General features: G+C 43.9%; 1 protein-coding gene across 6 annotated transcripts in view; it reads right to left on the reverse strand.

The window, feature by feature from the left end:
- The window catches only part of CCDC68 (coiled-coil domain containing 68), a 113,888-nt gene that overhangs the window by 60,943 nt on the left and 39,494 nt on the right, over positions 1-13,451 (reverse strand). For 5 of the 6 annotated variants that reach the window (XM_030192969.1, XM_030192972.1, XM_030192966.1 and 2 more), the window contains one exon: positions 6,516-6,656. In XM_030192969.1, coding sequence (XP_030048829.1) covers positions 6,516-6,641 — 126 coding nt within the window. In that variant the 5' untranslated portion in view covers positions 6,642-6,656. Of the gene's footprint in view, positions 1-6,515; positions 6,657-12,040; positions 12,189-13,451 lie in introns of all 6 variants that reach the window. The other variant, XM_030192968.1, reaches the window with a different exon arrangement.

The following is a 13,451-nucleotide window of genomic DNA, read 5'->3' on the forward strand; positions in this document are numbered from 1 at the left end:
ATGCCCAAGTTCCGCGTTCGCTATGCCTCCAATACGCCCCCTTGAACTTTGGCCGTCCCTGCAACGGAAAGTAGCTGGGGACGTCCAAAATCGGCTTTCGATTATACCGATTTGGACGACCCTGGGAGAAGGATGCCCATCTTCCGATTTGTGTTGAAAGATGGGCATCCTTCTCTTTTGAAAATGAGCTTGTTAGCCTCCCAAAACACTTATACTGGGTGTCTATGATCTATTGAAACTCCCCTTTAAATGGGCCTATCATGAGTGATGGGCTGTATTTGCTTAAGCTAACTTCATTAATATAGACCAATCATGAAATGCCAGGCCTGGCACTACACCCACTTTAACCTGTCTATTTCCAATGTCAGAAAAAAGCCATTAATGTCCATAGACACCAACTTTATTAATATAACTAGAAAATTCTTGGACACTAGCCAGTGTAAGACAGTCTCTAGCCCAGCAGAGGGATTAGAAAAATGTGTCATGGAAGGACGAACCCTACCCATGAAGGATGCAGCTGGACCATGGTGAGACCTCCATTCAGAGATTTAGAGATAACATTAGCTTCTGATATACTCTAACATTGCAACTTTGTGCCTGGCAGCTTAAGAAACAAAGTCTAAGTCAAAGAAAGAAAGAAAAAAAAACTATAGAAAGTTAACCAGTTTCTAAACATTTTACTGTAAAGGACATTTTTGTTTTATTTTGTATTTACATATAATAAGAGTCTAATTAAAATTGCCATTTAAATTGTATCCCCCTAACATTGAAAGCTATTTAACCAGCCAAACATGGCCACTGACTGGTTAAATAGCATATTGACGCCTAACCACTATTCAGCAGGAGATAACCAGTTGAGGACAGCAAAAGTGCTGCCCTATAATTCTAACTGGTATGAAATAAACAAGGAAATTATAAACTTATGTAACTTGTATGGATCATAACGTCTTTGGTTACTCATAACTTTTTTTTATCACTATGCATATATGAGTTCAGCTTTCCTGGGCAATACCATCAAAAAGAGGAGCCCCATAAATAATTTCCTTATACAGTGGGGGAAATAAGTATTTGATCCCTTGCTGATTTTGTAAGTTTGCCCACTGACAAAGACATGAGCAGCCCATAATTGAAGGGTAGGTTATTAGTAACAGTGAGAGATAGCACATCACAAATTAAATCCGGAAAATCACATTGTGGAAAGTATATGAATTTATTTGCATTCTGCAGAGGGAAATAAGTATTTAATCCCTCTGGCAAACAAGACCTAATACTTGGTGGCAAAACCCTTGTTGGCAAGCACAGCGGTCAGACGTCTTCTGTAGTTGATGATGAGGTTTGCACACATGTCAGGAGGAATTTTGGTCCACTCCTCTTTGCAGATCATCTCTAAATCATTAAGAGTTCTGGGCTGTCGCTTGGCAACTCGCAGCTTCAGCTCCCTCCATAAGTTTTCAATGGGATTAAGGTCTGGTGACTGGCTAGGCCACTCCATGACCCTAATGTGCTTCTTCCTGAGCCACTCCTTTGTTGCCTTGGCTGTATGTTTTGGGTCATTGTCGTGCTGGAAGACCCAGCCACGACCCATTTTTAAGGCCCTGGCGGAGGGAAGGAGGTTGTCACTCAGAATTGTATGGTACATGGCCCCATCCATTCTCCCATTGATGCGGTGAAGTAGTCCTGTGCCCTTAGCAGAGAAACACCCCCAAAACATAACATTTCCACCTCCATGCTTGACAGTGGGGACGGTGTTCTTTGGGTCATAGGCAGCATTTCTCTTCCTCCAAACACGGCGAGTTGAGTTCATGCCAAAGAGCTCAATTTTTGTCTCATCTGACCACAGCACCTTCTCCCAATCACTCTCGGCATCATCCAGGTGTTCACTGGCAAACTTCAGACGGGCCGTCACATGTGCCTTCCGGAGCAGGGGGACCTTGCGGGCACTGCAGGATTGCAATCCGTTATGTCGTAATGTGTTACCAATGGTTTTCGTGGTGACAGTGGTCCCAGCTGCCTTGAGATCATTGACAAGTTCCCCCCTTGTAGTTGTAGGCTGATTTCTAACCTTCCTCATGATCAAGGATACCCCACGAGGTGAGATTTTGCGTGGAGCCCCAGATCTTTGTCGATTGACAGTCATTTTGTACTTCTTCCATTTTCTTACTATGGCACCAACAGTTGTCTCCTTCTCGCCCAGCGTCTTACTGATGGTTTTGTAGCCCATTCCAGCCTTGTGCAGGTGTATGATCTTGTCCCTGACATCCTTAGACAGCTCCTTGCTCTTGGCCATTTTGTAGAGGTTAGAGTCTGACTGATTCACTGAGTCTGTGGACAGGTGTCTTTCATACAGGTGACCATTGCCGACAGCTGTCTGTCATGCAGGTAACGAGTTGATTTGGAGCATCTACCTGGTCTGTAGGGGCCAGATCTCTTACTGGTTGGTGGGGGATCAAATACTTATTTCCCTCTGCAGAATGCAAATAAATTCATATACTTTCCACAATGTGATTTTCCGGATTTAATTTGTGATGTGCTATCTCTCACTGTTACCAATAACCTACCCTTCAATTATGGGCTGCTCATGTCTTTGTCAGTGGGCAAACTTACAAAATCAGCAAGGGATCAAATACTTATTTCCCCCACTGTATATACAGTGGTGGAAATAAGTATTTGATCCCTTGCTGATTTTGTAAGTTTGCCCACTGACAAAGACATGAGCAGCCCATAATTGAAGGGTAGGTTATTGGTAACAGTGAGAGATAGCACATCACAAATTAAATCCGGAAAATCACATTGTGGAAAGTATATGAATTTATTTGCATTCTGCAGAGGGAAATAAGTATTTGATCCCCCACCAACCAGTAAGAGATCTGGCCCCTACAGACCAGGTAGATGCTCCAAATCAACTCGTTACCTGCATGACAGACAGCTGTCGGCAATGGTCACCTGTATGAAAGACACCTGTCCACAGACTCAGTGAATCAGTCAGACTCTAACCTCTACAAAATGGCCAAGAGCAAGTAGCTGTCTAAGGATGTCAGGGACAAGATCATACACCTGCACAAGGCTGGAATGGGCTACAAAACCATCAGTAAGACGCTGGGCGAGAAGGAGACAACTGTTGGTGCCATAGTAAGAAAATGGAAGAAGTACAAAATGACTGTCAATCGACAAAGATCTGGGGCTCCACGCAAAATCTCACCTCGTGGGGTATCCTTGATCATGAGGAAGGTTAGAAATCAGCCTACAACTACAAGGGGGGAACTTGTCAATGATCTCAAGGCAGCTGGGACCACTGTCACCACGAAAACCATTGGTAACACATTACGACATAACGGATTGCAATCCTGCAGTGCCCGCAAGGTCCCCCTGCTCCGGAAGGCACATGTGACGGCCCGTCTGAAGTTTGCCAGTGAACACCTGGATGATGCCGAGAGTGATTGGGAGAAGGTGCTGTGGTCAGATGAGACAAAAATTGAGCTCTTTGGCATGAACTCAACTCGCCGTGTTTGGAGGAAGAGAAATGCTGCCTATGACCCAAAGAACACCGTCCCCACTGTCAAGCATGGAGGTGGAAATGTTATGTTTTGGGGGTGTTTCTCTGCTAAGGGCACAGGACTACTTCACCGCATCAATGGGAGAATGGATGGGGCCATGTACCGTACAATTCTGAGTGACAACCTCCTTCCCTCCGCCAGGGCCTTAAAAATGGGTCGTGGCTGGGTCTTCCAGCACGACAATGACCCAAAACATACAGCCAAGGCAACAAAGGAGTGGCTCAGGAAGAAGCACATTAGGGTCATGGAGTGGCCTAGCCAGTCACCAGACCTTAATCCCATTGAAAACTTATGGAGGGAGCTGAAGCTGCGAGTTGCCAAGCGACAGCCCAGAACTCTTAATGATTTAGAGATGATCTGCAAAGAGGAGTGGACCAAAATTCCTCCTGACATGTGTGCAAACCTCATCATCAACTACAGAAGACATCTGACCGCTGTGCTTGCCAACAAGGGTTTTGCCACCAAGTATTAGGTCTTGTTTGCCAGAGGGATTAAATACTTATTTCCCTCTGCAGAATGCAAATAAATTCATATACTTTCCACAATGTGATTTTCCGGATTTAATTTGTGATGTGCTATCTCTCACTGTTACCAATAATCTACCCTTCAATTATGGGCTGCTCATGTCTTTGTCAGTGGGCAAACTTACAAAATCAGCAAGGGATCAAATACTTATTTCCACCACTGTATTCTATAAAGAAAAGTATCTACTTATACTTCTTTATAGAATAGGCTTAAAATAAGTGCCATAACCAGCACCTACAGTGAGCATTCTGTTATACAATTACCATCAACATTTTTATTGAACAGGGCCCAAAACTTGCAGTTGTGCTATAATGATGCACTGTGAAAAGTAATCCAAATATACAGGTCTAAACCTGAGTTGTTAGAGATTGCAACAAAGAGCAATTGCCCTGGGCTCTATGCTACAGGCAACCCCAAGACTCCCAGAAGCTGAAGAAGGCACAATTTGCTGGTGGGCTTTGGGGCCCCCTTTCAAAATGTATGCCTTGGTTTCCAAACAAAATGGTGAGGCGAACAGGAGGGTTTCCAAAGTTCAAAGACCTTTAACTATAGTTGAATTAACAACATGTTTAGGACCTGACACGGCTGTGCTTCAGCCTCAAGTGTCATCAAACCTGTTTACTTGTGTTGATTTTTTTTTTTTGCATGTATTAGTCACTGGGTTACCAGAAATGTCTACATATAGCAGAGCATGAGCGTCAGTCTAGATATGGGCACAGAGATTGTTTAGCACAGGACCGCATGGTAACGATTTCAATATCATATGCGTTCACATCAATACAAGAACACAGTTTTGATGACCCCTAAGGCAAGCTCACACACCAAAACACGGCTGTGTCGGGTCCAAAATCTGTTGTTACTTCAACTACAATAGAGGTTTGGAAATCCTCCTTGTGTTCTTCTTACTATTTTGTTTGGTGCCTTGGGTTCCATCATATTTAATACTGGCCCTGGTCACAACTGTACTAATTTTCACTGAGCTAGTGCTTATTTAAAAAAAAAAAAAAACATTACAAGGAAGGATATTTATACAATGAGTCCCTGTGCTAAAATAGCACAACTTGTGGTACAATAATGCATCTTAACGGTAGCCTATGTTGATAACTTCCCTCCTTAATACAGAAGATGTGGGAAAGGTAGGGCCAGAGTTAAACATGCTGAAGCCCAATGCAGAAATTTGGAAGAGGGCCCAAAGCCTTCCAGCAGGCTGTGTTTTATAGGTCGACCTGACCAGCCTTTTGTGTGCTTAGCCAGATCGGAACCAAGCCACTTAAGAACTCATTGCTTGTGTGAACTCATTACACTGAAGCTTCACCCAGTTTGTGACAAAATAAAGATTTCTTGTTCTTTATTTTACTATTTTCGTGCAGTGAGGCCTGTGGAAGCAACTTTCTCAGCACAAGAGATCCGGTATGAAAAGTTTGGATCTGCAACTTTGTTACCATCATCTTTGGCTGCTTGGAACCATGCATACCATGGACGGCTACCAGCTTGCATTATCTACAACGCTGCAGACATGATGGGAAAATCCTGAGTTGCTATGCTACCTGTGGTTAGCTTGGCTCCAACCAATCAAAGAGTTTTCACCCTGGGCTTGGCCTTGTGATAACACAGAAAAAGGGAGAGACACACCCCTGCTGTTCTGCTTGGCCTCTGCTGTACTGCTTGGCTGCACAGAGGACTTCACAGTGAAGTTCCACTGCATCTCTGTTAGAAACTTAGTTTTTCTGTTACACTCTTTTTACAGGTCTGTGCCCAAGAGTGCACAACAGCCTGTCTTTGTACTGTTTTCCCTTCTCTGGGCACTGGAACTTCTAAGCGTTTGCCAAGTTTGGCTGTAATCTACTATGGGGGGGGGGGGGAGGGGGGTAAACCATTCACGCACCAGCTGCCTTCCTAGGACTAGACTGCAGACATCATTCAGTGCAGAGATTGTGAGGCTTTCTTCTCTTTTTTTTTTTTTTTGGGGGGGGGGGGGGGTAGCTTAGAGAGACATCTTTAAAGTTAGCCAATCTGTGACACTCTGGTTGCTATGAATTTTATTAACTATAGGATTTTGCAATTATTTTTCTATGAAATGTCTTTGGTACTATTACTGATGCCTTTGCCTGTCATTCCATAATAAGTTAGTATTTTTCAGACTTTTCAACTCAGCTCTTATTGCCAACAAACCAATATAAGAATAGGATTGCAGGGGGATGTGTGTGTGTGTGTGTGGGGGGGGGGGGGGGGGGGGTAGGGGATTTTGCTTAGGTATATGGACCTCCATCTTCTTTATAATCTTCAGCTCCAGAGTTGCTTGGGATCCCCTGCATTATGGAGGGCCCAGGGCAATTGTCCGGTTGTTCCTCCTCCCCCTCCCCCCAAAAAATAAACCACCAATACCAGCCCTTGAGAAAGGATACTCAGATTTTAAATCTTTAAAGTTTCTAGTACCTTTTTAATGTATTCTGTTTCTTCTGAGATCTGGGCAGGAGTAGACCCATAAAAGAGGATATGGCTTTCATCTATCTGTGGGTGCTTTCCCAAAACACCATGTTCAGTAAGTTGTATTGTTGTCATTTCCAATGTGGGTCCCTGTATACATAAAAGAGACAAGTTTTCTTTCCTTTGCCGATGGACACGAAATATAACAAGATACTTGACTCTAATGATTTGTTCTGTAAGGTCTTCAGTGTTTTAATTTATCTTAATTAGTGGAATAAATGGAAAAAAATATGGGTTACAATCTATAAAATAAAATAAAATCTTGCATCCTTTCATACAACTGTAATATTATCAAGCACAAATAAAAAAAAGTTTGAATTCATGCAGTTAGTTTAACATATCTGTGGAAGTAAATGTCAATGAAGTTGTAAGGTTATACCTTTTTATCCAACTGCTACAATAAACCTGTGACAAGTTTTGAAAATCAGTTCAGGGATGAGATTGCATAGTAGTTACACTGGGTTCAAGTAGCACAGAATCAGCTAGCTATAAGGTCGCCTTTATCTGCCTGACAGTTGTAAGCTACTGTCTATTACAATGGCAGCCCAGTAAAGGGATTGGGGAGGGGCTTGAAGGAGACAAGAAAGGCAGTAACAATGCTATCATGGAGGACCTATATATAACGATAGGTGAAAAAGACGAGTCTTTTTGTGTTGGTTGCAAAGTATTTGATCATCCTAATTGCAAATCTTTTGCAGTCTTTCATAGAGCATCCCCTATACCTACCCCAACTGCAACATCATAACTCTTCCACATTGAGTTTATTCCTGTGCTGTAGGTGGGAAATCAGGGTTGTTGTTCTTTTAATGAGATTTGGCTGCAGTTTCTGCACTAGTTCACAGGCATACAATTCCCCAGACTCTCCTCTGCAATTGTTGCCAGTGAGCATGAAGGCCTCTGTTTACGAAGGGGTCCTTTTACTAAGGTGCGCTGAAAAATGGCCTGCGGTTGTGTAGACACGTGTTTTGGGCACGCGCAGAATTATTTTTTAGCACACCTAGAAAAAATGCCTTTTTAAAATTTTTGCCAAAAAAGTACGTGCGGCAAAATGAAAATTGCCGAGCGTCCATTTTGGGTCTGAGACCTTACCGCAAGCCATTGACCTAGCGGTAAGGTCTCAAGCGGTAACAGTCTATGCATGTCAAATTCCACTTGACGCACATAGCTGCCGCGCGTCAGAAAATAAAACAAATATTTTTCAGACAGGCGTAATAGATACTCGCCAAAATTGAAATTACCGCAAGGGCCACGTGATAACCGGGTGGTAACTCCAATTTGGCACGTGTTGGGCACACATAGAGGGGTATAATCAAAAGGGACCGCCCATCTCTAAGGGTGCCCATCTCCGGGAACGGCTACGAGAAGGGGCGGTCCCAACCGTATTATCAAAAAAGATGTGCGGCCATCTTTTCTTTTGATAATATGGTTGGGGCTGGCCAAATGCCTAGGATTTGGGCGGATTTAAGATGGCCGGTCTCGGTTTTCGGCGATAATGGAAAACGAAGGCGGCCATCTCAAAAACGAACACATCCAAGGCATTTGGTCATGGGAGGGGCCAGGATTCGTAGTGCACTGGTCCCCCTCACATGCCAGGACACCAACCGGGCACCCTAGGGGGCACGTTTAAAAATAAAAACAAAACATTAAAATACCTCCCAGGTGCATAACTCCCTTACATTGGGTGCTGAGCCCCCCAAATCCTCCCCAAAACCCACTCCCCACAACTCCATTACCATAGCACTCCATTACCCACTAAAAACTGCTCCAGGGACCTGCATACTGCTGTGATGAAGCTGGGTATGACATTTGAGGCTGGCAAAAAAAGTTTTTTAAGTTGTTTTTTTTTTGGTGGGAGGGGGTTGATGACCACTGGGGGAGTCAGGGGAGGTCATCCCCAATTTCCTCCGGTGGTCATCTGGGCAGTTCGGGCACTTTTTTGGGACTTGGTTGGGAAAAAAAAGGGTCCAGAAAAAGCGGACCAAATTTTCGCTACGGCCGCCCTTCTTTTTTCGATTATCGGCCGAGGGCGGCCATCTCTTAAGCACGCCCCTGCACGCCCCTGTCCCGCCTTCGCTACCCTTCCAACATGCCCCCGGGAACTTTGTTCGTCTCTGCGACGGACTGCAGTTGGGGGCGCCCAAAATCGGCTTTCGGTTATACCGATTTGGGCGCCCACAGGAAAAGGGCGGCCATCTCCTGATTTGGGTCAGAAGGAAAAGGGCCCCTTAGCCGTGTTAGCTGTTTAACATGCAAATTAGCATGATATAACAGCACATCACCACATGAATGGTTAACACACACAAAGGAGTCTTTTCAGTAAGCTGTGGTAAGCACTAATGTATGAGCACTCAGAGCATGCTCAGGCATCCCACGGTAATTTCAGGATCAACATGTGCTACTCACATGCTAAAAAATAAAATTAGTTTTTTAGCACTGAAGGCGGGTCTGGGGGTGGAGAGTATGCATGCTCTGCACTAATCAGTTAGTACAGGTACACTAGTGCGCGTTAAGTGATTAGCACATGGTTAGTGCATGAGCCCTTACCACCTACAAAATAGGTGGCAGTAGGGGCTCACATGCTAATGGCCAAGTACTGATGGGAAAATTAGCGTGTGGCCTTTAAGAGTGAGCATAGGAAATTGTTCTGTCTGATCCATGCTTATGTAGCAATGAAGAAAGTTTTTGACTGTTAACACATTTTCAGTTATTTCACTTGCTGTCAACTTGATTATTAATATGAAAATAAGAATTTTTATTATGGAACTTAGAGACATTCTATGGTAGCAGAATCATAAAATTTGGAGTTTGCCTATGAGGTCAAGAGTAAAAAAAAATATTGACCTTGAAAGTATGTCTTAAAGGACTAACCAAGGGCAATATTTTTCTGCAAATACCTCTTTCTTTTGGAGACTGCAAATATGAGTAACAAATGGCAAAATTATTTTAGCCCCTGTTTACTAAAGTACACTGAAGGTTCACAGTCAACATGCATTAGCTACAAAACCTCTGCAGTAACTGTTGGGAGAATTCCCAGCACTTTTGAGAAGGCTGCCATGCAGTTAATGCACAGCAAACTTTGTGGCAGATAACGTGGAATGTAGTTAGCTACACTTTACCATATCATCTGCCCTATTAGCTATTAAGATGCAGTAGGGACCTCCATATTAACTGTAAAGTGCAGTTCCTGCCCATATCCTACTCATTCCCCAACCCAACATTGCAATTTATACTTTATCTGTTTAGTGAAACAATTAGGGGCCCCTTTCACCCAACTGTGGTAAAAATGGCCTTAATACGCAGGAATGACCTGCATAAGGATGTACTAAGCCCATATGTAGTGCTGAACGAGGGGGATTCATTTCACTTCATTTATTAATATTTACATACCGCACTTATCCAGAGTGCTGTACAAATAAACATACATAAGAAAGAAAACATCACATAAAAGCTCGGTGTTAAGTCACAAGAGCATTAGCACTGCCATAATGGGACAGACTAAAAGTCCATCAAGCCCAGTCACCTGTTTCCAACAGTGGCCAATACAAGCTTTTCATTCTGTCTCCCTATGTGGCCCTTTTACTAAGCTTCGTGAAGGGGCATAATCGAACGGCGCCGGCCATCTATATGCGGTGTCCCAACCATATTATCGAAATAAGATAACCGGCTATCTTTCGTTTCGATAATACGGTCAGAGCTGGCCAAATCTCAGCATTTGGGCCGGCTTTAGAGATGGCCGGCATTGGTTTCCGGCAATAATGGAAACCGATACCGGTCATCTCAAACCCGGCCAAATCCAAGGAATTTGGTCATGGGAGGAGCCAGCATTTGTAGTGCACTGGTCCCCCTGACATGCCAGGACACCAACCGGGCACCCTAGAGGACACTGCAGTGGACTTCAAAAATTGCTCCCAGGTGCATAGCTCCCTTACCTTGGGTGCTGAGCCCCCCAAATCCCCCCAAAACCCACTCTCCACAACTGTACACCACTACCATAGCCGTAAGGGGTGAAGGGGGACACCTACATGTGAGTACAGTGGGTTTTGGGGGAGGTTTGGAGGGCTCCCATTTACCACCACAAGTGTAACAGGTAGGAGGGGTTGGGCCTGGGTCCACCTGCCTGAAGTGCACTGCACCCACAAAAAACTGCTCCAGGGACCTGCATACTGCTGTCAGGGAGCTGGGTATGACATTTCAGGCTGGCACAGAGGCTGGCAAAAAAATGTTTTTTAATTTTTTGGGGGTGGGAGGGGTTTGGTGACCACTGGGGGAGTAGCGAGAGGTGATCCCTGATTCCCTCCGGTGGTCATCTGGTCAATTGGGGCACTTTTCTGAGGCTTGGTCCTAAAAATAAATGGACCAAGTGAAGCCGGCCAAATGCTCGTCAGAGCCGGCATTCTTTTTTCTATTATCGGCTGAAGCTGGCCATTTCACGCCCCCGTCCCGCCTTCCGTACCCTGTGGAAATGCCCCCTTTAACTTTGGCCGGCACTGCGACGGAAAGCAGTTGCAGCTGGTCAAAATCAGCTTTCGATTATACCGATTTGGCCGGGTTCAGGAGATAGCCGCCCATCTCCCAATTTGTGTCGGAAGATGGCCGGCCATCTCCTTCGAAAATAAGCAGGATAGATACCTATGTGCACCCAACATGCACCAATTCAGAACTACTGCCCGGCTACTGCGTGGCCCAGGCGGTAATTTCATTTTTTACGCGTGTCCACTAAGCGCGCTGGAAAATATATTTTCTTTTCTGGCGCATGGCGCTAACCAGGCAGTAATTGGCATTGTACGCGAGCTGACTAGATTACTGCTCAGTTAACACATGAGACCTTACCACTAAGTGAATGGATGGCGATAAGGTCTCAAACTCAAAATGGATGCGTGCCAATTTTCATTTGCCACATGTCCATTTTCAGCCAAAAAAAGGGTATTTTATTACAGGCGTGCTCTAAAATGGATCTGCGCACATCCAAAACATGCACTTACACTAGCACAGGCCATTTCTCAGTGCACCTTAGTAAAAGGACCCTATACATGTCCGTGTTTTCTCACGCTTCTACCCTGTAACACTTTTGTGTGTGATGTCATTCTGTTTTCACTAAAATGAAGATTTAAAAAGAAATCACATTAATGTGTGTTGACCTACATTAGCACACATTAGTAAATGAGACCCTTAAAGTGTAAGCCCCTCTCTGGGAAAGGGACTTACTTTTTGTGCCTTGAACCTGAATATTAAATTGCCTTGCAAGCATTGGATAGAAAAGGCAAATAAATCCAAAACTGAAATCATATCAGGGATCTTTTTTTCACTTTTTTATTTTTATTTATTTTACATATATTATGCGTCTTTGCCTAAAACACTGGCATTTGTCTTATTTGGGTGGGGGGGGGGGGGTCATTTGTTATCTGGTACTGTGTGGGTGTTTTTTGTTACAATTTCTGAAAGAACACAACCCACACAAATAACAAAATACTAACCTATTGCCTTACTGCAGATTCTCAATGCATTCAGCATTCTTTCTCCTATAGGTCCCTTCCAACCTCTTTACCTCCGCATGCCATCAGCCTTCATATACACACAAAAACAGTTCCTGGGTCTGCATAAAAACGGTCTGCTTATGGTGCACTTAGGTAGTGGGGAAAGAAATTATGTAAGATTACAAGGCAGGGGGCATAAAAAAAACTATATAATTTCATGCTGGACAATATTCCCTTGAAAATGATAAATTCCATGCTGCTCGACATCTCTTTTCAGAATTCCATTAATATGTCATATATTGCTATACTTAGTCCTTTCTTTCGCTATGGGCCCATAATTACTTTCTTTCTATTTCTCAATGCAGTTCAAGTTAATACACTAAAGATCTGAACAACTGCCCCCTTTCATTCATGTGGAAGAAAGGGGGCACAGTTTGAATAGAGATTGAACCTCTTTATATAATAATATTTTCTGTCTATTTTTCCTTCTTTCCCTGTATCAATAAACAGCAAATTCATTTTGTTTGATACAATAGTTAAGATATAAGCCTGTGAAGAAAAGGTTAATAAATATCTCTTAAAAATAAATGTGAACAAAGCTTCAGGAGTGGACGGATAATACCCCAGGTTGGTCACTGAACTTGAAGATATTATCAGCAATATTACAGATTCTTTGAAGAAAGGGTCACAGAAAAGAACAAACGACTGGCGGCATGGTTAAAGGGTGAGTGAAAGGGGCTATTACAGTTAAAAGGATGCCATAAAAAAAAATAGAAAGCAGGTCCAGGTGATAAAAATACAAAAGAGCATAAGCAATGGCAGATCCAGGTAATGAAAACAGAAAAACAGCATATGCACTGGCAGGTCATGTATAGAACAGAATATAAATTTAAATAAAAGAAAATAAGGGGCGTGGAGGGGCATAATTAAAAGGGACGCCCAAGTTTTGCTGAGGACGTCCTCGCAAAACGTCCCGGTGGAGGGGCGGGGAAACCCGTATTATCGAAGCAAGATGGACGTTCATCTTTTGTTTCGATAATACGGTCGGAGACGCCCAAATCTTGAAATTTTGGTCGTCCTTAGAGATGGTCGTCACTAGACTTGGTCGTTTCTGATTTTCGGCAACCAAAGACGCCCATCTCAGAAACGACCAAATGCAAACCCTTTGGTCGTGGGAGGAGCCAGCATTCGTAGTGCATTGGTCCCCCTGACATGCCAGGACACCCCAACCGGGCACCCTAGGGGGCACTGCAGTGGACTTCATAAATTGCTCCCAAGTACATAGCTCCCTTACCTTGTGTGCTGAGCCCCCCAACCCCCCCCCCAAAAAAAAAACCCACTACCCACAACTGTACACCACTACTATAGCCCTAAGGGGTGAGGGGGGCACCTAGATGTGAGTACAGTGGGT

The sequence above is a fragment of the Microcaecilia unicolor genome, chromosome 2 (genome assembly GCF_901765095.1).
Source record: "Microcaecilia unicolor chromosome 2, aMicUni1.1, whole genome shotgun sequence".
Taxonomy (NCBI): Eukaryota; Metazoa; Chordata; class Amphibia; order Gymnophiona; family Siphonopidae; genus Microcaecilia; species Microcaecilia unicolor.